General features: G+C 38.0%; 1 protein-coding gene across 3 annotated transcripts; it reads left to right on the top strand.

Moving 5' to 3' along the window:
• On the top strand, positions 1-27,581 carry MAP3K7CL (MAP3K7 C-terminal like). 3 transcript variants are annotated; one of them, XM_083854975.1, is made up of 5 exons: positions 1-111; positions 632-740; positions 8,727-8,785; positions 17,085-17,200; positions 27,116-27,581. In XM_083854975.1, the coding sequence occupies exons 2-5, from the start codon at positions 671-673 to the stop codon at positions 27,294-27,296; spliced, it is 426 nt and encodes a 141-aa protein (XP_083711101.1). In that variant the 5' UTR covers positions 1-111; positions 632-670; the 3' UTR covers positions 27,297-27,581. The 3 variants fall into 3 exon arrangements, with proteins under 3 accessions (XP_083711101.1, XP_083711100.1, XP_083711102.1); XM_083854974.1 differs by lacking the exon at positions 1-111 and adding an exon at positions 325-374; XM_083854976.1 differs by lacking the exons at positions 1-111; positions 632-740; positions 8,727-8,785 and adding an exon at positions 16,786-16,855.

Here is a 27,581-nt window from a genome sequence, read left to right as displayed (position 1 = left end):
ATGGTCTCAGAAGAAAGACGGAGGACTGAGTAAGGTCTCAACCCAGAAGCCAAATTCATGCACACAGACCCCTACACCTGCACAGGCTTCCACTGAAGAATCATCACCAAGGTTTGGAGACCCCATGAATTTTTCATCCTGAAGTGTGTGACTTGCAGGCACAGTTGGACTGGGGGAGTTTGGGTGGAAGGTAGGAGGATGAGTGCCTCCTTGTTGACACCATGTGGAGTGGTGTGCACAGTTCCAATCACAGGGCAGGCTTGGGGTCATGTTACTCTCAGCTCCCCACCCCTTCTTCCTTCTTCACCTTCAGAACCAGGCAGCATTGCCACGAGTCAAGGCTTGCTGAAGGGGCAATGGCGGGGAGCAAGCAGGTGAGAAGAGAGGCAGCTTCCTTTGCCATCGTTCTTTCTAATTTATAAATAGCAAAAATAAAAGCAGTCTCTGCACTGAATTTCACTTGAATTCTTTTTAAATGGAAAAGTGAAATGGCGCTCCCTTGACTTTGATTCTAAACATTGCTTAGCTAGAATGGGAAAGGCAGTTGTGAATGCATGAAAAGCATTAAAACTCATTTGTTGAGTGATGTCACATGCTCTGTAATAAATATATTTTTTTTGTATTATTGCAGCTGGAACAAACAAGTAAAAACATTGACTCAAGTGCCCACATGATCACCACCGCCAGGGTACCTGCTGATAAGCCAGTACGAATTGCCTTCAGCCTTAATGATTCCCCAGGTACAGTTTAATTTATGGAGTAAAACACAATGCCTTTAAATTTAAACCACAACTGCTCTTAAATTTTACAGTGTTTAATGTTTACAATATCAAACATAGTCCAGTGTAATGGATGGATTTTTTTCCTGAGTGGTAGCATGTGATCAGTTTTCCTGTCTGATAACTTTTCATGTTTCCATTAACAATTTCATTAGACTAAACCCACTAGATGAACAGTTTCAATCTTTGCTTCCTTTCAGTGGTTTGTGTAATGCAATTGGGACTGTAACTTAACCGTCAAATTTACCTGCATGTGCAGTATGTCTGACTTTGTGAAACTGTAAAACTAGAAAAGTAAAAGGACAATCTTGCATGAGCCTAGAGCAGGAAGAGATGGTTTCCAGGAGGAAGGTTGGAAAGTGCCACACATGCCCAGCTTGGTGAAAGGTTTCAGGAAACAGGTGCCTCACATGGCATGTTCTCTGAGACAGCTACAGCAATTTCATTGATGTTTATCCCGTCAGCTCATGCTGAGGGAGTATTAATTTCCCCGAACATACCCTGTATACACATGGACCCTTTGGAGTAGATAAATATTATTGGTTAGCACCTTCAATATTATTGAGGACCAGAGAGCTGTTGCCAAACAGGGAAAGTCAAAATGAAATAAATCAAAGGGGAAGCTGAAAAGCATCCAAAAAAGTTGGCTGTTGCTTTTGCTAAAGGTAAGTGCCTGTAGTCGGGACTGAGATGTGTTTATGGCATGAGATATAAGGACAACTGAAACCTATGCTGTTGAGTGCTTTATGGGACTCTTTGCATTGTAGGATAATGTGTGAGGTCACTGTCTGAGGTTTGCCTGGACAGAATCTCAACTTGGATGCAATTTTCTATTTTAAAAATATTTTAGAATGTGCATTATCTTTCCTAGCTAGTTGTTGTGTTCTATCGATTTTCACCTACAATACTGAATTACAATGTCATCCCCTAAACAAGGGAATTAAAAACCAAACATCTTATATATTATTGAACCTAACAATGATTGACAAAGAAAGATTGGGACAAGGAATATAAAGAAACACATGATAATCTATGTGCCCTTTTTCATAAATTAAAATAACTTGGTAATTACATTTTTATTACAGAAAACAGTAAGGAATCATTCACTCCTTTCAAGACACAGTCACATGGTAAACTTCTTGCAGGAATTATGCAAGAAATATACCTATATACCATATATAGAGCTATATAAATAGGTCTTGAAGAGAGATGTAAAAGAAAGGGGAGTGCTCTTACAAATTATGAAAAAAGAATGCTGATGTAAGACACTGAAAACAAGTCAGGGAAAGCTGAGACCATGGGAAAATCAAAGAGAGCAGAGTGGTTTGTGACAAGAGACGGCAGTAGGAAATGACAAGGTTGTGAATAGCTTGGAAGAAGGGGACATGAAAGGCAGGAAGTCTAACTTCCTTAACATTGCATCATATTTTATTTTTTACTTTTTTTATCCTGCTAATAATTCCAGCCTCTCTCCTAATGTTTACAAAAATAAACTCAACTAGAGAAAGGTAATCTTTTTCTCCTACATATTGTTAAATTGTTCCAAATGTTAAAATTATTAAAGTTTTGAATCTGTTATTGTATACATACAAATGTTCCTGCAACATGCAATCCAGAATCTTCATGAGTACTGATAAAAAACCCCAGCAACCAGTAGAGTTAGTGCCATGTTTCCCTCTGTATCACATCCCTTTGGGGGCTACCCAAAGGTCTAGACTAACATTAATATTTTACTATGTCATAAGAATTTCAAGGGGTTTTATGTTAGATTTATTTCAAGAAGGCAAAAGAAATAAGCTTCTAATAGGTGTGAAAATTTCCAGCAAACCATAGTTGATTCAAGAGAGTACAAACAAGTGTTTAACACTTTTTTTTTTAAGATGAGATACAAAAACATTTAACAGATAAACCTTTAGGTATTCCATAGCATAATTTTCCCTTATTCTTTTATGTTTTTTCACCTTTTTCTTCTCCTTGATGAGGATATTTGTTTTCAGTTCAAAGAGGAGTTACCTGATGTGTGATAGTAAAGCATCAAGTGAAGCTCATGCACTGCTAGGATACAATAAGTTCTTGGCAAGGGCTGAGTGGCGAGGAAATCTCTCTGACTTAAGCTTTTCCTTAAATTCTACCTCACTTGAAAGGCACAGTGACACATTTCACCAAGAAAGGCTGCATTCTCCTTCCGGGGGCTGTGCAACTGCTTGCTAGGAGGAACTGACAGCATAACTGGATATAAAAAGAGGAAATGGAATGTTTCTTCTGGGTGGCGATTATCTCACTGGCTAGGATTGTAATCAAGCAGTGGGTGTGAGGAGCAGTGAAAGGAAAGACTACTCTCAGCTCATGAGAAGAAATTACTTTGTGTTAACTGACCTACAAGGATAAGCCAGAGCTGGCTTATCCTGAGTGTTCAAGAAATAATGCGCGTTACATTATTTGTCAGTCAACACCTAATGACTGAAATTCTGGCCATCTTTGTGAGGTATTTTTAATGTGAAAGTAGAATAACCAGTTCCTTAAAAGTCTCATGAACAGCCCATCAGCAGGTGGGCTATAAGAAGACAGTTTTATTGTGTATCTCTTATTCCTGTATGCGTAAATGTCTATGTTTGGCTCTTTCACTTAAGTTCACTAACACACATTTCCCAAGGTGTGTCTGCACACTGTGTTGCAACAGTTTGACTTAAGGTACCATTTTAAAGTAATGAATTGGAAACATACTATTTCAACCTACCTTACATCACCTGCAAACGAATGCAGCTTGAACTGAATGTGTTGTTCCAAGATTCAAATAATTGTTCCAAAGTTGAAAATTCATGGTGGTTTGTCAGCGTCAATTTCATTTACTATTCAAATGGTTGCCATTTGAATTTAACCATTCAAATAAATACAATATGTTCTAATTTTTATCAGTCTTACAAATACATGAACTTCATAGAATTTTGACAGCTGTGTTTGTTTTGTGTAATAGTTCAAAGGGAAGATTTATAGGTGCATATCTCTTCAATTTGCCTCCTAGAATAAAAGCTTGAATCTAACTGAAAAGTCCTGCTCATGTTATGTTGTGATAAATGACTGGGTCTGAAATTGTTAGTGAGTTCTTTAATTTGAAATTAGTCTACCTCTGACAGCACTTTCCAGAAAAATCACTGAAAACAAAGGCAAAACATACATTTTCTAATGAACCTGACAGTGGAACAGTGTCATATTTTTGCAAGTGTAGCAAAATTACTTATTTTACTCCTCTTTAAGCTCATAATCCTAGTGACTACAAGGAATTTTTTGCTTTTCTAGTTTATCCTGCAAGACTGTTTTACAGTGGTTGCTTCTTCAAAAGCAACCTTCAAACTCCTACCCTACACTCATATTGGTTGTAATGGCCACAGAGGTTTTCCAGCACATTGATTGACAATAAGGATTACTAAAATATACGGCTAAAATTTTCAGAGCTAATTTCCTAAACTACAGCCAACCTACAGGGCTTGGTTCTTGGGGAATTAGATGGGAAATCAGATAAGATGCCCTCAAAGGGACATTCATCTGAGGATGTTTAGGCTTGAGTATATGAAGGTATATGAAGTCAAAGGATTTTGCTCTTACCTCTTCCGTTATGGACTGTTTCTATTTTTGGGAGGTCCACAACTCTTATTATTGAGCAAGCCTTCACATCCTATTCCTGGGTGGGGCAGTGGCCGTTCCCCACTATTTTACGAGTGAGGTAACTGCGAGGTTGTGCGAGGTCGTGTCAGGCAGGGCCGTGAATAGAAGCCCTGGAGCTCCACAGAGCAGTGCCAAGTCGCAGTCACTTAGCCACACAGCCTTCCAGGATGACTCTGATGAGCCCATGCTTGTCTGTCAGTATCCAGGCCCAGAGTGGCTGGATCTCACAGCCCTCCCAGGGCCAAGGCTGGACCCTGACAAGCAGTTTGCCGCTGTTGTTGACGCGAGGTGTGGTGCTGGCTGTTCAGTTTGAGCACTTTTCCTGTGTAAGGGCTGATCCACTTACAGGATAGCAACCTACTTATGTTACCAATTTAATTCTTTAATTTAGAAGGAAGAGATCTGAATACGTTGGCCCACACATGTAGGAGAAAAAAAATAGGACCTGACTGTATAATTAAATACTGGATCATAACTCAGTTACTCAAGGAAGCAGAGCTGTGATTGGCATTTCCTAAGTTTCAAGTGCTTGATTTAGCAACCTTAATGTGCTTTCAACACATTTAAATTTTTATATTTTATTTCTGTCTAAGTGAAGAGCATAGAGAAACTAATTTTCAAGATTATACTGCAAGTGAATCAGATGTTGTTTTTAAAGGATTTGCTGCCTTTAGCTCACAGTGAAGTTAAATGGAACAGCCATATAGGAAAAGTTTTGGGTATTGCACTTCATTGTGACAGACATTATGTCAGTCAGACAGTAATGTGAAGGGTTTCTCTCATTTGACTACAGGATAGAGCTCTGGGATATTGGAATCTCCAGGAGATTAAATAAGTGAAGCTTTCCAGAAATCGAGCTTCATTCTCAAAATGTGCCACTTCAGCATTTATCAGCTGCCTCAGGGCTAATAGTGAGCTTTCTGTACAAAGACAGTCAGTGTTGATAGAGTTCAGATGCTCTTTGTTACAAATGACAGTTTTCAGCAGCAAGCCAAGTGAGCATGTGAACCTGATGAAACAAACATGAAAATCACACTATTTCCTGCACTTGAACTGAGTCTTTGGTTTAAAACACATGGGTTTTATTCAGGGTACAGGTCTTTAGGGCATTTTTAAATATAGAAGTTCAAAATTAGATTTGGGATCTATGGGAAATCAGGAAATGCCACTCATTTAGAAATCATGTTACAGATATTTTAACTTAGGTGGCTGTAATGAAATCCCTGATCTGATTCTTTCACATCACAGGATAGTGCTGTTGAAATTGCTGGCCATAATATGCACATGTACATTTTTCCTCCTTTCTTATTTCCTTTTGACCAACATCTTGACTCATTTTCAGGTGCAGTGCGTTGCTGTCTCTGATTTTTACATATATTTTTGTTTTAAACGAAATAGGTTTTCAAAATCTATCTTGAATTATAAATATTTTTTCTTTATGTGTTTCTTTACAGTGACTATAGGGATGAGATGCTGTTTGTAGATGGTGAAGAATCACCCTAGATATTTTCAGGGATTTGTGGTACAGAAAAGCCAGTAACTCTATTATAAAAGTGGTCTTTGATTAAATGAGTGATTCCTTATAATTATCTAGATATTCATTAAAAAATTATAATTCATTGAGAAAAGGGGAAAAAAGAGGTATTTCAGAGTTTTGTTTAAGGAGAGGTAGAGTAGAAAACAAGCACAGATTAGGAGATAGATTTGAGAATGTTTTGATCTTCAGAATAATTTCATTGGCATTTCAGACATTGCTTGTATCTGATTTTCGGAGTTAATAGATTTTTAAGGCTAGAAGTCAATGCGATTTAGACTGGCATTCTGCATGTAAGAGCAATAGCAATTCTTCAGAAAAAAAATGCAAGTGTTTATATCTCTCCTCTTGACTTTCTGAAAACATCCTCAAAAAAGTCTTGGGAGGTGAATGAGTGGTTTTATTTGCTTTCCCCTTGTGTGGAATTTAAGTTTTCATTATTACTAAGTGATTTTTTATTGTTTTTGTGGCTGTTACTTTGACAACAGTGAAATAAAGACTGATCTGGGAGAATAACTTACTTCACTGAAAGCTGTGGGGAAAGCCTTTTGTTGTTCTTTTTGTAAAAAAAACAAGATTGCAGTTAGCAGTGAGAATTTCTGTTAATTTCTGTAAATGAAATACTGCAGCTGAAATTCTCAAAAGAGCCTAAGAGAATTTGGAACTCAGGATAATTTCAAAACACTGAAGTCTGTAGCATTTCTTGATGATGTTCTGCACATCAGATGATGATTTAAACAAGTCTTAAACTAGTATAACTAAAAAAAACCCCTACCCTAGCAGCTGTTCAATAGATGCTAGGGCAAGCCCATTATAAAATGTACTATGGTATGTCATAATGGTTCGGATACCAGTGCATTCTATTTTTAGTACCATTGACTCAGTCACTTGAGTTCAAAAAATAAGCAGGAACATCTGTTTGTTGAAAGGATTTCCTCTGCATTAATTTCTCTCTTTATTCCATCCTTTATAAAGTATTTCCAAATTTTTGACTGGTTCTTTTCAGAGTATGATCCAATTTATTTTCCAATATTCTGATACTGCGTTAATTTTATTTTCTTATTAATAGCTGATGCTGTGAAAATATAATTACTCAAAATTTTTTTAATCATTTGGAGTGTTGCTTTTGCCATATTTTTCTGAATTTTGACGGTGTTCAAGACCCCACCATAAAGCTACTGTACCAAAGATTGTACTGCTGGAATTGCCAAAACAAATAGCAGTTTAACTGCCATCCATGACTCTGGTCCAATATCTCTGTCAGAATATTTAACAGCTATTCAGCCAAATACTTGTAGAGCAGCTGTAGCCCTGGTCAGACTGAGTCTTATTCTGTCCTTCCTTTTAGCCTTGCCATATGATTCATCCTTCTTCTTTTAGAATATTAGTCTATTTATATATTGCAGAAGAAGGCAATAGCAAATGAAAGATAAACACTTGCATATTAGCATGATACAATTCTATACAATTAAAGAAATTTAAGTGTTTCCCAGAATGGACATGCTTGACATATGCTGTGAAGGAAGAAGGGGGACACTCACTTGACATGGGTATGACTTTTTGATAATGCTAGCGAGACAACTACTCCACAAAAATACAGGAACTTCACTTTGTTTTCTGAGGAAGTTCAAGAGCTTTTGCTTTTGTATCACTATTTTTTTCCCCTTTTCTGAGCATCTCTTCCCAGAGGCTGCCCTGCTCTAGCAGTGTTATTGAGTAAGCCTCTGACCATGGGTTAGCCAGTATGTTTATTTTTCATAGGATAAGGTGACTTATTTTGCTTTTTCCCCCCAACCTCCTTTGCTGTGTAACTACAGAGGCCGGTAGAAAGAGATATCAAATATTTGACAAATAATTTATATCCTAGTCTGCACACTTTTAGAATCCTGCTTTGATATGAGGTCCTCTTGATCTTGTTGGGGTTTTGTTGCTGTGTTCAAGTCTACAAGTACACAGCAGATTGCAGGATCTGAATGGTGTTAGTGATTTTCTCCTGTAAGAGCCTTCCTTATTTAATTTTGACCCCTTACAAATAACTGACTGTAAGCTAATAGTAACACTCTCCTCACCTCCCATAACCTGTAGTAAGATGAATAAACAGTCATCATAATCCAATGCAAAACTGAGAGTGTGAAAGTCACTGAGAAAGAAATATTGCACTGGCACTACCAAGTGTGATTCATATTTCTGATCTCAGTCCAGCTACTAGTGGGCAGGTGTCCACATCACAACCCTGACATAACTGGCACAATCTGTCCCACCTTTGCTGGAAGCCTGTACTAAAAATAAATGAAACCCATCCCAAACAAATAAATAAAAACACAGCTTGATTTGTTGTTGTGATTGGGCTAACTCTAGCTAATAAGGATTGTAATTGACAGGTTAAAATCCTTTTAAGACAGTCCTTTAGTTTGCAGTGCATTGGAAAGAGCTCAGGAATAAAAACAGTTTAGATTTATTTGTTTTGTTAAATTATCACATGTTCTACTGGACTAACTGCTTTGTTCATTGATCACTGCAATACAAAATAGACTTTCTGTATTTCCAGGATGTAAATTTTCTTATTATCAACCCACTAGTATTTTCAAGGATTCTACTGAGGCATCTCAAGTGTAGAAGACAAGATGTGGAGGTGTTTTCAGGATCCCAATATTACTGTCCATATATGCAATATAGAACTTCATCAAACAGATTACTTGAAATGCTCTCTTTGGCAGACAATGACTTTTAACATCATGTTCACCTTTTAGATGATGCTTCCCCTGAAAACTTCTCTTTGGCATTTCCAGAACTAGAGCAGCAACTGCAGGTAAACTTTTTTTCTCTTATGACAGTTCTACTTCACATTCACTGTATTTATTGTTATAAAAAGCCTCTGGTTGTTACACTATTGTGGAAGTTTTTAGTGGTGCTTTTCTAGCCTATTAACATTCAATAGGATCATATATATCTGTAGAAGAAAACATTGTCTTTTCAAGATATACAGAAAAAAAATTAGTCCAACTGCAGGGAATTACTATTTTAACAATCTTGCCTGCTTTTAAGGTTTTATATCCAATTCCTGCAGTGCTGCTGCACTGCAATGAAGAGAATTCTTGTTCAATTGATGGGAGAAGGAATGAGACAGGCATTATACATTCTAATGCCTGTAAGCTGTGCTATGACTGATATCATCAGTTTTTTTCATAAGCATTCCAAGAGAATCCTTTAGTGACCAGTCTGATTTGTCAGCACAGGATGATGGGCTCCCAATATACTGGACAGTGAGCAGTTGATGGCAACTCCAAGGTTCACCAGGCACAAAGCCAGTTCTGTATCCAGGGATTATTTCCCATTCCTCTGTGGTGGTTCTGGAGTGTTTGCTGGCTTTTGTAGACTGCTTCAGATCATCTGTTTTCCCAGGAGCATTTAGACTTCCTCTGATATTTCACTATGAAGGCAGTTGTTTCCTGACTGTAAATTGAGAAAGGCATTAGTAGACCATTCATTTTCCAAGATTGTAATTTTTCCTGTACCCATCAACTTGTGAGACAACACGGGAGGGCTGCTGACTTCAAGGCCTGACACTTCTGTTTTGCTGCTCCCATCAAAAGGATGACTAAGAAAGGAATGGAGATGACAGAGACTCTTCCTGCTCTATACCTCTCATCCTGAGGATATGGGCAGGTTTTTAGGCATAAATAGGAATTAATTAACAGCTTAAGATTTGGGACTAAAGGAACCAGGTTGTATGCTAACCTCTTTATTCCACTAAACCTTCCAGTGCAGCAAACATGCTTGGTGTCTTTTTTCCTTAGAGGAATTCAATTTGAGAAAAGCAATCATGTTTCATGGCTGAAGCACTGAATTGAAAGTAAAGAACCTGCATTTTGTTTCCAACTTTCTCAGTGACACATTGCCTAATCCTAGGGTTGCTTCATCCCTCTGTTCATCTCTGAAATTAAGTTAATAATTTTTACCTTTTTTATTAAAGAGCATTAAGATCAGTGGGTGAGGATTGCTCTAAAAGAACGAAGTATGATTATTATTGCTGCTGTTGATTCATAAGAACAAAATTACTAGCATTACATATAAGTACTCTGCAGGACAAGTGATGATTTTTTTATTAGGACTTTTATGACTTTTACATTTCTGGAACCTATAATATACTCTAAATATGGAATTTCATCATAGGCTGAAAATGCTCCATTGGGAGCATTCAAGTGTGCTTGCTGGATGGATAATAGCCCTTCAGAAAAAAAAATTTAAGTACACACTAGCACAATACCATTAACTGTACCCAATTGGTCTGTTAAATACTTGACATTCATTTCAAGAAAACCTTCCTTTATTTTCATGATCTCAATATGATAACAAATTCAAAGACACAATCAAAGGCTTTGATTCATGTAATGTTCTTTTTATTATCCTTCATAATATCAAGTAATATCAGGGTAGATGAGAGGATAACTTATGGAAACTACCTGTCTGACTCAACCACTTAGAAGTATAAAATTTGTGGCAGCACTTCATCCTTTAACTTTTCAGGCTTATGTGCTTATTTATATTTCGATGCCTTTATGTTCATCCAAGGGCAGTGAAGTCAAAACAGGGTTCTGAGCTGAGGCAGAGGTAACATTGCATTCAAATTTAGCAATAAAAATTTGAATTTCCTGGCTTTTGTCACTCTGGATCACAGCTGTGTGTGATAACTATTTAATGTAATTACAATATTTTTAATCTGCTTTAAAATTTCAAGCAAGCAATAACTGTTACAAAGTCATCACTTACCTTGTTATATTTCTTTTTAATTATGTTCTTTTGGATTGCTACAATCCAGCTGGGGTTTGTCAGAACTGTATGGGATGTGCTTGTAATTCATTCCAGCTTTGAAAGAGGTAGGTCCTGTATTATGGAAACAAGTAAAATGGGCTTCACCAGGACCTGCAGAAGTAGTGAATGGTAGTGTCCCTTGTCATTCCATCCATGCCTTTTTCTGTCCCAAAGTGTGTTAATAGAGAGCACACACATGAAGTGTCGTGTAAATGATCAACTGTGGCAATAGCAGCCTGAAATGCTTGAATTTGTAAGAATGCTGATACATATGTTCATAATAAAAATATCATCTCCTAGAGCCACAAGATTTTCATCAGTGTGCCATAAATACAGTCAAAACTATTTGAATTTTATTTAAAGAAGCTAATTATAAATGCGAGTTATGCGACTACATAGTAATAGACACCTTAAAAAAAGTAATAACTTTGCAGATTTCAAGCATACAAAGTAAAATTTTGAAACCTGTTTTAAAAACAAACAAACAAAAAGCCTAAATTAGCTGATCTTTAAGCTGGATTTTGAAGGCAGCTTGAAAGCTATGTATGTAAGTTCAGCGAGTCACTTGGAAAATCAGAGTCTTAGAATTCTATGCATGCAGGCAGCAGACCACAGCCGGAGTACCAAGCAATTTGCACCTCTGTTTTAGGCTCCAAGCCCTTGTCCTCCTATGTTAGGCCTTGGCAGGGAACTTGGCTATTTGAGCAGAATTACCTAGTGGTCCCAGTTTTCCTCCCACAATCCTTCCATACCTGTTCCCTGGGCAGCAATATCAGATGGCAGGGCAAAGTTCAGTGCAGCCTCCCCTTGGCAGGGTAACAAACTCTGCTGTCCAAGCACCCAACTCTACTGAGGTGGAGGTGGGATTGCCTGGAGGGATTGTCTTTCTAGGAGACTTAGCAAAAAAGCTAATTCTCTATAAGGACTCTCACTAAAAGACAGTCCTAATTGCACCTTCTTTCTGAAGAATAAAAATAATCAGTCTGTGTGTTCTGATGTACTAGCTAGCTTCAGACTAACATGTTTTATTTTCAGATTACTTTTTTGAGTGTTACATTTTTCTACACATTCCAAGAAGCAATTTGTAAGAAAATAACTCAGCTACTCTAAATCAAAATTGATATGTGGTCAACCAGACATGAAAAGCCTTTATGTGAGAACAGATCAGTTTAAGCTATATTTACAGCTTTATTATTAACCCCCCCAACACTGAAATAACTTCCTGCTAAGTTATCAGTGAAATAAAACTCATATTTATAAACTTCTTGCTTTCAATTCCTTTTGTCTGCAGTATTGGAAATAATTCTCTTCCCACTGACAAGCAATACCTGCTTATTTGGGCTTTGGTGTTTTCCCCACTGTCCCGTGTGTGTGCCATGTGGTGGGCAGTGTAGCAGGGGCAGGCTGGTGACATCTGTCCCTCTGTCACTGGGAAACTTTAACCTTTGCTTTGTGTGACAGCTGGACAGGTCCTTGGAAAGCACTTCCTTGATTAGCTGCATAGTGACCTCTCTGACACTCTGAAAGACACTTTACTACAGGTCATCTGCTGTGTTTGGAAATATCCATCAGCATCCAAGGCCTTGTTGTCCAGGTCACTGAATGGAGAGGAGGGTATCCAGTGTTATCTGCCTGCATTGCTACACCCTGTGTGTTGCTGTCCCGTTCCAACTCTTCCTGTGACTTGCTCAGTTCATGTCTCTGTTCTCCATCTAAGTCTTTATTCCTGCTGAGAGCTTGGTCCTGAAGAGGGAAGAACACAAGTCGCATATGGATACACAGGGTGTTCTATAATTCTTTATCTTTCAAAACCAGATGGGGCTCTGAGCAACCTGGTCTAGTGGAAGGTGGTTGGAACAAGGTGATCCTGGCAGGGGTTTGGAAAGGTGATAAAGTCCTTTCCAACACAAAACAGTTCAATGGTTCTGTGATCTCCTCTCATGAAATTGTGAGCTTGAGAGACATTTACGTAATATTTTGTATTACAAATCTGTGTAGTTAGATGACTATAAAATTGCTGCAACAGAGAAAAAACTCCAACCATTTATAACATCAGTTCTTCAAGTCAAAGGATAGTTTTTCTTGCTTTAGTGAAGAATGCTCATATAAAACAAGTAATGAAAATGTTAGGAAAGGAGCAGTGTGTTATGTGTGATATAAGCATTTAGCAGAAACCTTGTTTTCTCTGGAACTTTGAATGCCATGTTAGACAGATAAATTTAATTTAAAGAAAGTTTAAAAGCATACTGTGTTTTTAAAGAGGATGCTGAAATTTATTTTACTATGTATTGACTTCCATGAGAATTTCTAGAGCACTGTGTTGCTCTATAATTAGGTTTGATTGCCCATGAACTTGATATGTCTCCTGTAATGCTGCTGTGATGACTTTGGTCTTAGATTATGTAAGACCATTTTATGCATGTATGTTAACATGTATGCATGTTCACCAAGTGTCAGAGCAACATATTAAGGTTAGAAAAGAACAGCAAATCTCTCAGGAAGGAGAGCAAAACTCAGAATTGCTCTCATCCAGTTGGCCTGAATAGTTTTGAGGAAGAACTGTTTACTTTCATAGTAAAGCTAAACTAGACTAAATGTATCCTAAGATGGGTATCTGAAACTAGTGGAATAGTTCCAGTTGTACAACAAAAAGTAGCTGCAATGTGCTATTTTTGCTTGGCACAATTTGGTTTTTTCCATCATAGGAGAGTGCACAGGGCCATTTAATGAACATTCAAAGGCCACATTCAAAATAATGGCATTGGATTTTCCAGTCCTCTAGAAGACTTCTGCTGAAAGTTACCAAATTTACAAAAAGCAAGACCCCACTCTTTAATTAGATCAGTGCTGAAGACTTCTAGACAAGTTCATGTGAGCTGGAAAAACTGCCTGATACAATTTTTTCTTGAAATCTCAACTTTTTCAGGAGAATTTATTTTTTTTTCACAGTTAAACAAACACATAAATGTAAATAAATTACGGTGAATTTAAAAAACCAACTGTTTTAAAGTTTTTGAACAGCTAAGTGGCACTGACAACTTTATGGATATGGAATGATGCTTTTCAAATGGCAAGGCAAAAGAACTTGTCATGTGAATGGAAAAAAAAAAAAAAAAAAAACAAACAAAAAAAGCTGAAAATTTTTGTTCTGTGTCACTCCATCAATGATTTTATCTAGAAGACTTCCTTCAACCTGCCTTAAAAAGCAGACAGAGAGGAGGGCACCCAGATGATTAGAGGAATGGAACACCTCTCCTACAAGGGAAGCAGGTCCCTTCCAACCCAAACTGTTCTGTGATTTTCTATTTCTTCATGAACTGCTTTTGCATGTCATCTTCCAACATCTTTCATATCTGGATTCTGAACAAAAGTCTAAATAAACAGTGCATATGTCTTGCAAAAATCTACATATATATGTGCAGTTACAAGATGGTCTATAAAAGGATCTCTTAGTGTCTACCTGCTGAATTCTGTAGAACATTTGTCAATGTTACAGTGAGTTACTCAACAAATACAAGGAAAAATCAGACCTTGTTGAAAATCAGGCATAATAAGAAAGATAACCAGTATAATTTATAGCTGTAGCTTTTGTACTAGCTTTGTGAACAAAATCAGAGATGCTGCATGTGCATATTTTGCCAGCACAGGCCAATGGGGGTGGATGACAATGAAGCCTGAAATAAGGATGATTAAAAGTAGCAACTGTTGCCATTAAATGTAACTTACATTGACAGAGATGTTTTTTGCTTGTCTAGCAGGTATGCTTTTATTTATATTAATTGATGGACAGGTGAGTTACTTCATGAAGTAGCAAGCTCAGGCTGTTCTAAGAGGAAGTTAAAGTGTGGCTTTTTGCTTCTGAGTGAAAAAAATCACACTGACAATTGAACTTTATTAAGGCCTTCTGAAATTAGTCACCTCAGTAAATTAGCAATCTAGCAATCTCTTAACATAAGAATGTTATACAGACTTCATGGAATGCCACTGGGCATTCTGTACTGCAGTATCTGTAGTACTTCCCACTGCCTGGCCACAGACATTTAAAAAAAGTACTTCCAGGTAGAATGGAGATTTGTATCTCTCCTTTTCCCATGTTATTGCAGTAGAAGGTGTTTGCTGAATAAGCCTGTTTCAGATCCTGCTGGCCAGAAATTACTCATGGATGCTGTAGATACTGCCTTTGGAGCTTTTCTTAGAAGTTTCCAAATTACAGAGGAGCAAACCAAATTCTCCAGTTCTGGCTGCCCCATCCCTGGAAGTGTCCAAGGTCAGGTTGGATGGGGCTTGGAGCAACTTGGTCTAGTGGAAGGTGTCCCTGCCCATGGCAAAGGGGCTACAACTAGATGCTCTTGAACATCTTTTCCAACCCAAAACACTTTATGATATGATCCAATGATATTCTATCTACTCATTTGAAAACATAATCACATTTATGTTTTAAAGAAAAGTAAACTAATAATTTAAAAGCTTCTTGATATGGTGCTTACTACCATCAGACAAATTGAAAAGAATTTTATGAACAGAAATTAGTAAATGGATTGTATAATTTGTTTTAAGTTTAATTTTAGTGCTTAAATATCAGTGTAAGAAAAATGTCACTGAAGAGGAAACAATAATAGGAAGGGGTTTAAAAGTCAGCAACTGGTTCTAAGTGAGACTTAGATACTAAGTTTCAGCATGACTAGATAATTTTTAGCTCTCTATATATATCTTTTGCGTGGGAAGCTGTAATATAGAAACTGAACACTGTTTTAATTTTTGAACTGCTTTAAACCAGCTAGATTAGCAGAAACTAAATTGGAAGCAAATCCAAGGTGTTTTTTGCTTTGTTTTGTTGTGTTTTTCTTTTGAAGTCTCACTGTTTGGGGACTTTCCCCTTGGTACTGTTTGAAATTGTTTTATTGTGACGCACTTGTTGGTGGCTGATCTCTGGTAGATAGCAGAGATGCTGCTTTGGCTCATCCATGCATTCTTGGATTAGAGCATTGAGACTTCTATATTCAGTCTTGCTAAATTTATGCTTATTATTTGGGTGGCTATATGAATGGTGCTATTGCTCATCTACATTGAAATGCAATTAAAAGCCCTTTTCTAGGGATTAGATTCATCAAGTGTTGGGCTGCCCTTTTCCTGGGTTCCCAAAATCTCCAAGATCAGGGAGGACGAAACAACATGCTGTGAAACAATTCTACTGTAGCAGTTTTACATTTAGAACATGGAATATGAGTGTCTGTGTTAAAACTTCAGTGAGGAATTACAAACCAACTACAAGTACTTGCAAGCTCTGTACCTTACTTACATCTGTGCTTTGGGTTATGTCTGAAGCCAGCTTATCCTGTCTCCTGAGCAAAAATGTTCTTAATCTAAATTTCCAGTTTAGATAAAACAAAAGATTACAAGGAATAGGAAAAGCCTGACTACTTGTGCTTTTCTTTTCCTAATAATGTCATCAAGGGAATATTATACTGCACAGAAGAGTCATGGTAGGACAGCAAGAAATGCAACATAATCTACTAATATTGTGAAATGCAATTGGTGTTGTTTAACTGGGCAGTAAAGGAAGTATTTTGAGTGTTTCCTTTTACTTCAAACAGATGGCTCCAGCATGCTGTTTGGAGTTCATTTACAGTTGATAAATTCATGGTTAATAACTTTAAAATGCTTTCTGAAAAGTATTATAACCAAAATTTGACAGACAAGCCTGAAGCCTGAATTAAGACGCATTCTTTTTTAAGGAGCACCTACATTTAACCAAAATGTATTTTCAAGAATTTTGATGAAATTCACATCAGGAGTCCTAGGACAGCTCCTTTTTATTTGCCATATTTATTACATTCAGTGTGCATTGAAAAAAAAAGTTGATCTTGTTGCAATGGTGTCAATCTCTGGTAGTGTAAAGATGCATGTGATAGATCTGACCAATGCATCAGCTTTAGCATTTGCATATCACTCTAACTGAAAAAGAGGAAGATACGGGAGAAATCCTTCTTTGAAAAATCTTCAGGGATATTTTGCAAAGCTGACAAGGGGAGTTCTGAAAATTCTCATAATGTTTGAAGTTTTACATGTATGTTTGAAGTATTACAGATATTCTTATGCAGGGAACAATTTGCGGTTTTTTCCTTTCATGAAAGGTCATCACTAGGAATAGTTGGCCAGTAAAGGAAAAAAAAAATTCTTTAGGTATTCTCCCAGGAATTTAGATAAATATTCTATCTTTCAAAATATGTGGAGTTTTAACTAATATTTCATTCAAAAAACAGTAGTTTGTTTTTTTCTTCTTTTTTTTCTTAAAGCCTCTGCCTCCTTGTCATGACTCTAAGGAATCTATGCAGGTGTATAAACAGCACTGCAAAATAGCAGAAGAGTACCATGAAGTCAAGAAAGAAATTGCTCTGCTGGAAGAAAGAAAGTGAGTAACTTTCCCAAAGGATTTACTGACCTACATTCACTTTGTAAAACCCTGTTTGAAAAATGAAGGTTCTACATTGTATTTTCTGACCTTATATACATATACACTTATATATATATATATACTTAAGTATATACTTATTTAAACATATATTATAATTGTGGCCTTCTAGTATCTGGAGGAAGCCTACAAGAAAGATGGAGAGAGACTATTTATAAGGACCCGAAGTGACAGGACAAGGGGAATGGCTTCAAACTGAAAGAGGGCAGGGTTAGATGGGATATTGGGAAGAAATTCTTCCCTCTGAGGATGGTGAGGCCCTGCCACAGGTTGCCCAGAAAAGCTGTGGCTGTGCCATCCCTGGAAGTGTCCGAGGCCAGTCTGGCTTGGAACAACCTGGCCTAGTAGAAGATGTTTCCTACCTGTGATACAGGATTGGAACAGGATTATCTTTGGGGACCCTTCTAACCCAAGCCATTCTGTGATCCTATGATTCCATACTTCTTCCTGATGGTTGCACTAGAGCACAAGTTGGCCATTGATCTATAGGATCAACTGAGGCCACTAAGGGCTGTCATAGTTTTGGGTGCTCAGCTTTGTGGACGTCCCTTAAAATCTTCACTGACAGCCTCCAGGTCAAATAACAATCCACTTCAGCTGGTGCAGGTTCCTTTTCAAATTTAGTTTTTTCAACAAACATTGCACGCTTTAATGAAGAACAAAATAGATCCTCAATCCTCATTCCAAGCCTCATTTAGGCTTAGAATACATGACAATATTAGTAAACATGTTTCTGTGAGGTGCTTTGTTTTTGTGGTTCAATATACATTGGCATTTCAGGTGTTCATACAGAAAGTAAGTAAGCCGGAGAGTTTTTTCATGTCTATGGCCTGTACTCATAGCCCTGTCATCTTTTGCCTGACTATTAAATGGTGAAGTGCACTCTGTGTCTGTCAGTCCCTTTCCATGAGAAAACTGAAAAAGAAATTCAGAGAGAGGAAGGAAAGTGAGTAGTGAAATCTCTGGCCAGCAGACCTTGTAGTTCAGCCAAGTTTGCATCTCTGGGAATCTTCAGCTGCAGAAGCAATGATGGGAGGGAAATGTTGAGATCCTGTAGTCTTACAAGACAGCCAAAGAATCCAAACTATGCAGGGTAAGAAAGTGAGATGTCTTTATCTGGGTTGATTGCTATAGGCACAATATGGCTACTTTTTGCCTAAAGTGTCAAAGCTACTTGAAGCAACTTCAAATCCCCTTCCACTGAAGGATCTGTGTGACACTCAGGTGCTGACAGACTGGAACAAAAGCTAAAAAAGAAGATTGCAATGTCATGGGAAAATGCATTTTGCATTTGATTCATATTTGCAGTGTTTGCATTTGATTCACCATTAATTGAAGTTGGCCAAGCAGAAGTAATTGGTATTTTAAAAAAGATTAGAAGATAAGTAATTTTTTAAAATTCGCAATGATTTTTCAAATTTGGTTCTCTGATATAAGCTGCTACATATGTATTTAGCAATCAATTCAGTGGAAACCATGTGTCTTTGTCTACTCTGAAAAGACAAGTGCAATATAAAATACTAAATGATTGTTTAGAGTGCTTGACTTTAGTTGTATAAACACCAACGGTAGCCTTCAATCATCTGGGTTTTAGTCTACTAATATAAATCCATTGCTATTATTATTATTATTATTATTATTATTGGCACAACTCTGAATCAGTTATGCCTATTTATAAAAAATGCTTGGAGCCCATGAAAATGAGACATTCATGTATATTTTTGCACTTTCTGGAATAAAAAAATTGCTGTTTGGATGCAATTTTTAAATGTATAAGTCTGTGGTACTAGCTAAATTAGAAATGGTTTGCTCTTTGAGAATGGCAGGTACATGCACAAAATTGTTTACCTGAGCTCACAACTATCCTAATCAACCTCTGAACCCATAGGTCAGCCTCCCAGTGGTGATTATCCTGCATGAATTAAAGGGCTTCAGGCTGGCATTTTCCTTCATTCCACCAATGGATGTCAACAGTGGAACAATGTCAGGAAGCTTCCACCACTGCTATCTTTGCTGAACCTGTTCTGGGAATTCCATGCCCCAGGAAACATATGTTATGAGTGGCTGTATAAGGCAACAAATGGAATTCTATTACTGAGACTCATATGTACTTTCTAATTACGTATTTGCAGCCTTGTGTTCACATGCTGTAGAGCTGTGAAATGCCTAAGCATGACAAATATCAGGGCAGCACCTTTCACACCTCCCATGTGTCTTAATCTGAAAAAGTGATCCTACAGCCCTGGGATGTTTAATTTCCTACAAGGTGATGCACTGTGGTTGCCTGATTTTGAGGTTCAACAAGCTGCAAGTGCCAACTGAAGGTATTTTTTCTCCAGGTGTGGACTGTTTATGACTCTTTCCCCCAGATAGATTATCCATTTTGTAGCAGGTTTCATGAGACTGCCTTCCCTCATTGTGTATCTTTCCTTTCTGTAGCAGTCTGGTTTTATTAAATCCTCCAGAAACTAATTACCACGTGAAGTTTTGTTGAAATTGAAAGGTGGATTAGAAAGTTATTGGGACACATGTAACTTTACACACACATAAGCAAACAAGCCTGAACATGACAGCCTTGATTTTTATCTAAAACTAGATAAAAAAAGGAGTATAAGTATGGAGGCAAAGGAGTAAGTGAGAAGTAAAAGGGAGTTTTGCTCTCGTGTTCACTGATTTATGTCTAAAAATATTCTCAGCACTCAGCACTTAAAGTAAGAGAGTTAAAAGTAGTTATAGGGGCTAGCATACACTGAATGAAGAGTGGATTATAATGGCTGGGGTGACATGCATGTTTTGCATTGTGGGTGTAGATATATGTGTGTATATAGATATATATATATGTATATTTACACATGTGTATATACACTTATATATGTATATACTCACATATGCACCTTATAATTGTGGACTTTTGCTACCTGAAAAGAGCCTGCAAGAAAGATGGAGAGAGACTGTGTACATGGGCATGTAGAGATAGGACAAGGCAGAATGGTTTAAAACTGATAGAGAGTAGGTTTGGATTGGATATTAAGAAATTCTTCCCTTTGAGGATGTTGGGGCACTGGAAGTGGTTGCCCAGACAGCCCTGGCTGCCCCATCAATGGAAATATTGAGTATACCACTTTTAAAAAGGAAAAATTGCTTTGACTTATCTAAAAAGTCTGATAAGATGCACAAGCTTTAACCACAAAACCAATTACATTCAATTTGAAAACACAGAGTTTGCAGTTTTCTAAAATTTGCTCATGCTGTGGGTGTCTTCTACATTTGAGTTTGAATGTATGGAGAAAAAGATTCCCAATTGTCTACTACATCTGCTATCTATTGTCTATTTCTATTAAATACCATTTTGGTAGAGTGGACAATGGTCATGTTGCATCCCTTGTAATGGGAACAAACAGCTTTTATAGTGTTTTTCAGTGTAGATTTTTACCAAAGGCAATCACAAGTGCTGTTGCATGGTACCCTTGCCAGTGCTCCCAACTTCTCTCCATAGATCAATTCACCTGTGTCATTCCAATTACAAGTCTCACCTGGCAGTTTCTGTACCTGTGATGCCTGCTGATAGTACACACAGAATGCTGATGGCTTTGATGATGGGAAAAAAAAAGCAGGAAATGGACTGAGCAAATATTTTTTTATTTGTTGCCTAGGACGAAGAAATAATGTTAACCTGACATAAATATCTGTACGGGTATCATGGCTTTTTAGGAAAAAAAAAAAAAAAAGGAATACTTTAAACAATTTTTGTTCCAACCTCCAAAGTTCAGTGTAACCTTTCACACATAAAATAACATAGGCAGGTATATTTTTATATTATTTTATAAGAAATAGAATGTTGTAAAACACTGTTTTAACAATAGCGAAAAACATTGGATCTTTTACAACTTTTCAAAGGCTTTTACTTCTGCTTAGCTTGACATGTAATGTGAGCATCAAGTATGGCCAAAGTAAAAAGTCAAAGAAGCAAAATGACAGGGATTGCTTTTCATCAAGGCCAGAACAAAGCTCACTTACTTTTTCTCTTTTGTGCAATATAGATGGCAAGATAATGTACTAGGCTGGCAGTGTGAGAGAAGATGACAAGTATTTCACAGGAAAATGTGAGAGAGAAAAAGAGGTTGCAGTTTCGAAAAAGAGGTTGCAGTTTCAAAAAAGGGAAAATCAAAGAACAAAGCAAATAAGGATGGGAAAAGAAATTACTCAAGAACAAAAAAGGAAGCAAGAATTTGAAAGAACACTGGGTAGATTTCTTTTCTAATTTAATCATAGCTTTGTTTGCTGTCTTCACTCAAACTCTTCGCATTTATGCCAGCAATACGTAGTACAAGGGAAAAAAACCACTCTGGAATGGGAGACATGATTGAAAATAAAGAAAAGGGTGTGGAAGCCAGAACACACCACATTTAGGGCACAGAATGTAATTTAATTTATGTTCCAGAAACACACACGTATTTCCATAACAGATGGTTTTGGGTATCTAACTTTGGGTGAAAGGGATGAGATGGCTGGTTATTTTGAGCACTTGTTATATTGCTATTACTAGATAATGACCCGAGATTATGTAGTTAAATATTAGAGTTGCCATGGTTGCTAGTTGTATTTTATATTCTTAGCGCTGCATGGTTATCTCTTTTTCCTCCCCCAGACAATTTTAATATAACTCTACAGAAAATATCATTTGATCACCACCTGGTTTAGGATCACTTGTTTTCTTGGCCATGGATATGATTTCCTTCTTTTACCCATTAGAGTAGACATAGAATCGTAGAGTTGTTAAGATTGGAAAAGACCTTTAGGATTATCAAGCCCAGCCACCAACCCAGCACCACCTCCCTCTTCACCATTAAACTGTGTCCTCGAGTGCCATCTCTATGTGTTTTTTTAACACCTCCAGGGATGGTGACTCAACCACTTCCCTGGGCAGCCCATCCCAGTGCTTGACAAGCCATTCAATAAAAAAGTTTTTCCTGATATCTAATCTGAACCTCCCCTGGCACAACTTTAGGCCGTTTCTTCTCACCCTGTCTTGTGTTCCCGGGGAGCAGAGTCCAACCCCAACCTGGCTTTATCCTCCTGTCAGGGAGTTGTGGAGAGTGAAAACGAGCCTCCTTTTCTCTAGGCTGAGCCCCCCCAGCTCCTTCAGCTGCTGTGGTGCTCCAGACCCTTCCCCAGCTCTGTTCCCTTCTCTGGACAGGCTCCAGCCCCCCAATGTCTCTCTGGCAGTGAGAGGCCAGAGCTGGGCTCAGGACTCGAGGTGTGGCTCAGCACTCGAGGTGTGGCTCAGCAGTGCCCAGTACAGGGGAGCAGTCACTGCCCTGCTCCTGCTGGACACACTATTGATGATAAAATCCAGGATCCCAGTGGCCCTCTTGGCAAATGACATGCAGTGGAGATACCTGCTTTTTGTGGGAGCTTTTCATGTGTTTTAGCTTGCTCTCATGACCTTAGGACTGTTTCTTTTTAGTCCAGAGGCTTTCTCCAAGTACACTTGTCTTGTCTTCCCCAACATTGTGACGACAACTAGTTTTCAGACTTCCAGGTACTTCAGAAAAAGTTTGATGTAAACCTTAAAGGCAACATTTTAGCTCAACAATTTCCCCATTCTAGACCTGTTTTTTCATCATCTCACGTATATGCAAAATATATGTTACTTGCCAAATACTAGAAATTAAATTACAACCTTTCTAATACGAAGGGAGACTTCCTCTTCTAGAGGAAGTGTCCTTGCCTTTGGAAGATCCTTTCCAACTCAAACTATTCTGTCGTTTTATGACCCTTTATGTGTTGGCATCTGAGGCACATTTTCCTTTACATTAAAGCAGACTTTAATGTCTTTAATGCTGTTGTTTTAAAATTAATTAGTAGACCGAACATGCAAGTACAGTCTCCTCAGACAGCGGTTACCTTACAGGGTAATTCTCCTGATGGGAAAGCCATGCCAACTGGAAGAGAAAATGACCTTGTGGCCACCAGTACACACCAGTTGTTGGAGAAGATACTGTACTGACACAGATGCACGATCCCGAATACCTTGTTCACAATGGGGGAAAGGCAAATCTGATTCTTTGTCTTTTGGAAAATGTTTTCCTTGTGTCCAGTCCATTTCTAAATACACTTATCTCCAGACAGATTTATCTGCTTAGTCTGTCACTTTTCTTTGTATTTATTCCTTGTGAATTTGAGTGTTAAGCAGCTCTGTTCTCTGCGTGTTTAGTCATTAAGGCCATTAAGAGAAATTTAGTCATTAAGAGTCATTTAGTCATTAAGAGAAATGATTTCCCTATGACCAAGTAGTGTTTTTCTCCTGCTTGTGGTTTATTGGTTTATAATACAAATCACTGGTTGCCTCCCAAACCCCTCCCCAAAAAAGAACACTTCAAGTGCAGCTCACAGATTGTCTCAAAACTTTGACTACCTCAGCACTAGTTTAGGAAATACCTTATCAATACTGTTAATATTTAAACCTGGGGTAACCATTAACAAAACCCCACAGATTAGACAGTGCTACATCTATTTATTAAGCATCCACAATGAAGTCTGGATGGTACAAGAGCTTAGTATGGTGTTCTTTAACCTCTGAAAGCTAAGTTCAAATCTTGTATTAGATCAGATGTAAATGTTAGTTACTGTCCTCATCCTTTTGTGAGCTCCGTAAACTACACCATTCATAACATTTAGCAATTCCCTGGTATTCTAATTTTAGCTCTGTGGCAGGCTGACAGTATTAGCCTGAAACATCACCCTATCCCGTAAACAGGTGTTGATCCTAATGGGAAGGAACTAAGTAGGTTCTGCTGACTCAGAAGTGGGCAATTTTACTACCTCAGTGCAAGGAAACTGCTCTCTGTGAGGGAGGTCCAAGAGTGTGGACTACAGCAATGATTATATTTTGATTTTAATGCATTTATATTCTGTTTGATAGCAAAGTTAAATCCTAGGGAGGAGGGAGGGAAGTTATCTGTGCTGCTTGAATATTACTGGAGAGTGGCATGAAAGCCATGTCTGTACAGAATATCATAAAACCATGACTGATCTTCATTACTACGGCTGTCTGAATTTGCACTTTGTCTGTCTGTGCCTCTCCTGGCTCAAGTCCAGGATAGTCAGCAACATTCCTTTTCAAATACTGGAAGTTCCCACAGAAAAGGTTTACCTGCTTTTAAGATGCTGATTGCTTAGTAGTGTGTTCACTGCATCTCCCTTTTAAGAAGCTCATGGGTGTAAGAAAAGTAAGGAGGAATGGTTCTGAATTCATTTGTTTGGGCACCTCTGATTTAATAGTCTGTAATTTGAAAGAGATTAATGTAACCCTTTAGTCCAATAATGCATCAGAGAATAATTGCAAAGAAATATCCAGAAGTTCTCGTTTGATCTCCAGAGATAAAAGTCTTTCAGAGGAAGTCCAGGGACTGGAAAAAAACCAAACCAAACCCCAAAAACAAAGAAACAAAAAACCCTTCCCCCAAATAAAACAAAAAAAAAAACAACCCCAAACCCCCCAAACCCCAACCAAGCAACCAAAACACCACCCCACAAAAACTGGCATCTGGAGTTGTAAAACCTCCTTGTCCTTGAATCTCTTTCTCTAATGAAATCACTCCTCCATGGCCTCTGGCCCATGAGTAGGAGCTGTCTAGCAAGAGTGTTGTGACTTCTTTGAAAAATGGTTGATCTAGAATGGCCAAACCACATCGAAATAAACCTGTTAGTGGCTTGCTGTGTTTAAAACTTGTGCAGCTATATTGTGTTAAATGTAAACAGCATTCTACTGAGCAAAATCATCCTCTTGATGTTTCCTCTCAAAGGCCTGATTGAATGCACCTGTCACCTGGTGAAAGGAAAAAGAAGAGGCTTTGCTGCAGCATAGCTGCTCTGCATTATCTCAGTAGTATAAAACAAAGATATCATATAGGAGGATGCCTATATGCTGCCTCTTTGGCTGATTTATAAGTTCTGTAACAGCTGCTAACTCTTCTCTCTTTTTTCTTTTTCTTTTTCTTTTTCTTTTTCTTTTTCTTATTTTATTTTATTTTATTTTATTTTATTTTATTTTATTTTATTTTATTTTTTATCTATGGCAAGCACAGCTGGTAGAAATGGCTGTACCAAGGGTCTTTTTTAACTTGTGTCTCCTTGAACTGCAGTAACTGTGACTGTAAACAGTCAACTAAACCATAGGCAAACTCTGCTATCACTGAAAGCTGCAGTAAAGACAGAGGAAGGTTAAAATGATCCTAAAAGAAGGCCACACAGAAGTGTTTTTCAAAAGCCAGATTTACAATTTTGCTGCTCTAAGTGGTGGCATTCCTGCTACAAGTAACATAAGTGATCAGCAAACACAGAAATGTTATCTTTTCCTGAATACTCAGACCTGTGGGAATAGAATTCCCAATCTGTACGGAATTTCCCGTCTGAAAGCACTGGTCTAGCCTGACAAGTGGGCTCCTTTAAGGACTGCAGTGAAATCTGTCCACTGTGAAGGCATTAACAACTTCCCGCTGATGATCTACAAGCATTGTTCTGACATGACTGAGAAATAAAGTCACAGGGCTATGAACAGTTAAAAGATTAACTAGTCTCTGAGACAGAATGATCAAAAGAACCTTTTAGAAGAGACTTCCTGTAAAGGGTAAATTTTTGACTTAAAGGGAAGAAGAAGCCCAGAGGCCAGGGTAGCCTGGCGGGTGACTAAGGGAGAGCAGTTAGATACTCTGTGAGTTACTCATGCTTTCAGTGTGTTTTAAGACCTCTTTTATCTTAACTTCTGCTGAGGTAATTTCTGTTGATGCTATACAGGAAACTCCAGCTCCTGGCCAGCTCTGGAAATACAGGGCACTGTGTCACTCCATCCAGAAGTCACAGCTTAAATCCTCTCATGTCTGTACTTAAGAGTACCAGGAGGGGTCAGGTTTGCAGCTATATTGCTCTTGCTCAGCAACAGGGCTAAGGTCTAAGCCTAAACACATTATAGAAACAATAGATGTAGTTCAGATTCAGTGCCTACTACTTACTGGATTTTTTGTAGTAGAGAAAAGGAAACCAGGCACACTTCACAGAACTTAGTGATAAATCTAACCAACCCAACAAAACTGCCTTGCTCTCTTTCAATGATATCTGGTACCAAGAGAAAGAGAAATTGTTATCCTTCTGGCAAAGTATTAGCAAGTAATTTCCAGGAACTTGATTCTCCACTGTGAACTGTGTGCCCAACTGAAGTTAGAGATCACAGAATCATAGAATCAATAGAATAGTTTGGATTAGGCAGGACCTTAAAGCTCATCCAGTTCCACCCCCTGCCATGGGCAGGGACACCTTCCACTAGACCAGGCTGCTCCAAGCCCCATCCAACCTGACCTTGAACGCTTCCAGGGATGGGGCAGCCACAGGTTCTGGGCAGCCTGTGCCAGGGCCTCACCACCCTCAGAGGGAAGAATTTCTTCCCAATATCCCATTTCCTACTCTCTTTCAGTTTAAAGCCATTCCCTTGTCTTGTCACCTGTGTCAAAAGTCCCTCTCTGAGTTTGTTGGAGCCCCTTTTGGCACTGGAAGAGGCTCTAAGGTCTCCCCAAAGCCTTCTCTTCTGCTGAACACTCCCAAATACAGACATATGAACACAACATTTTTCAGCCTTGGTCACTGAACAGCAAACCTATCCAAGATTTTGGAAGCTTAGTCTTTTAAAGGGAAAAAACAGGAGTCTGAAAAATTAAATTTCTAGGTCCTTGTTTCACACAAGTTCAAATAATAAAAAGTAAATTAACAACCCACAGCCCATGTTTGACCTAACACATGATGACAAATTTTTGCCTACTGCCGTTTTTAATATTTGCGGTTCTTTTTCATAATCATCAGGAAGGAGCTGATTGCCAGACTGGAACAAGTGGAAAAAGAAAGCATGGATGCTGCTCAGCTGGCTAAGGAGTATGCAGAACTGACAGAGGAGAACCGAACACTGAAGCTGGCCCAGACACAGTGCGTGGAGCAACTGGAAAAGCTCAGGATACAGTACCAAAAAAGACAGGGTTCCTCATAACTCCCAACCAGCTCATGTGAGGCAGTTCATACAGGATCAGTCCTGTGCTAGAAAGATGTTTTAAAATAAAGATCTGTTTAATATGTTACACTTTACTACAGAGTATGTAGAAGTCTATATTTGATTTAATATGCTTGCCACCCAGTAGCTTAATGTAATGGATATTTCATCCATTATATAATGGATGTTTTATTTCAAGTAACGTAATTTAAGTTAATCTATCTCCATTATATGTTCTAGTGGATCAGGTTTCTTTTCTAAACATATTTCTTCCAATTTAAGAAG

The sequence above is a fragment of the Zosterops lateralis genome, assembly GCF_965231275.1.
Source record: "Zosterops lateralis genome assembly, chromosome: 2".
Classification (NCBI taxonomy): Eukaryota; Metazoa; Chordata; class Aves; order Passeriformes; family Zosteropidae; genus Zosterops; species Zosterops lateralis.
Note: the sequence above shows the minus strand (reverse complement) of the source record. Positions and strands in the feature narration are given on the sequence as shown.

Coding starts and splice junctions, on each gene's coding strand:
- MAP3K7CL (XM_083854974.1), top strand. Junction 741..8,726: donor CAGCCTTAATGATTCCCCAG/GTACAGTTTAAT, acceptor TTCACCTTTTAG/ATGATGCTTCCCCTGAAAAC. Junction 17,201..27,115: donor GCTCTGCTGGAAGAAAGAAA/GTGAGTAACTTT, acceptor CATAATCATCAG/GAAGGAGCTGATTGCCAGAC.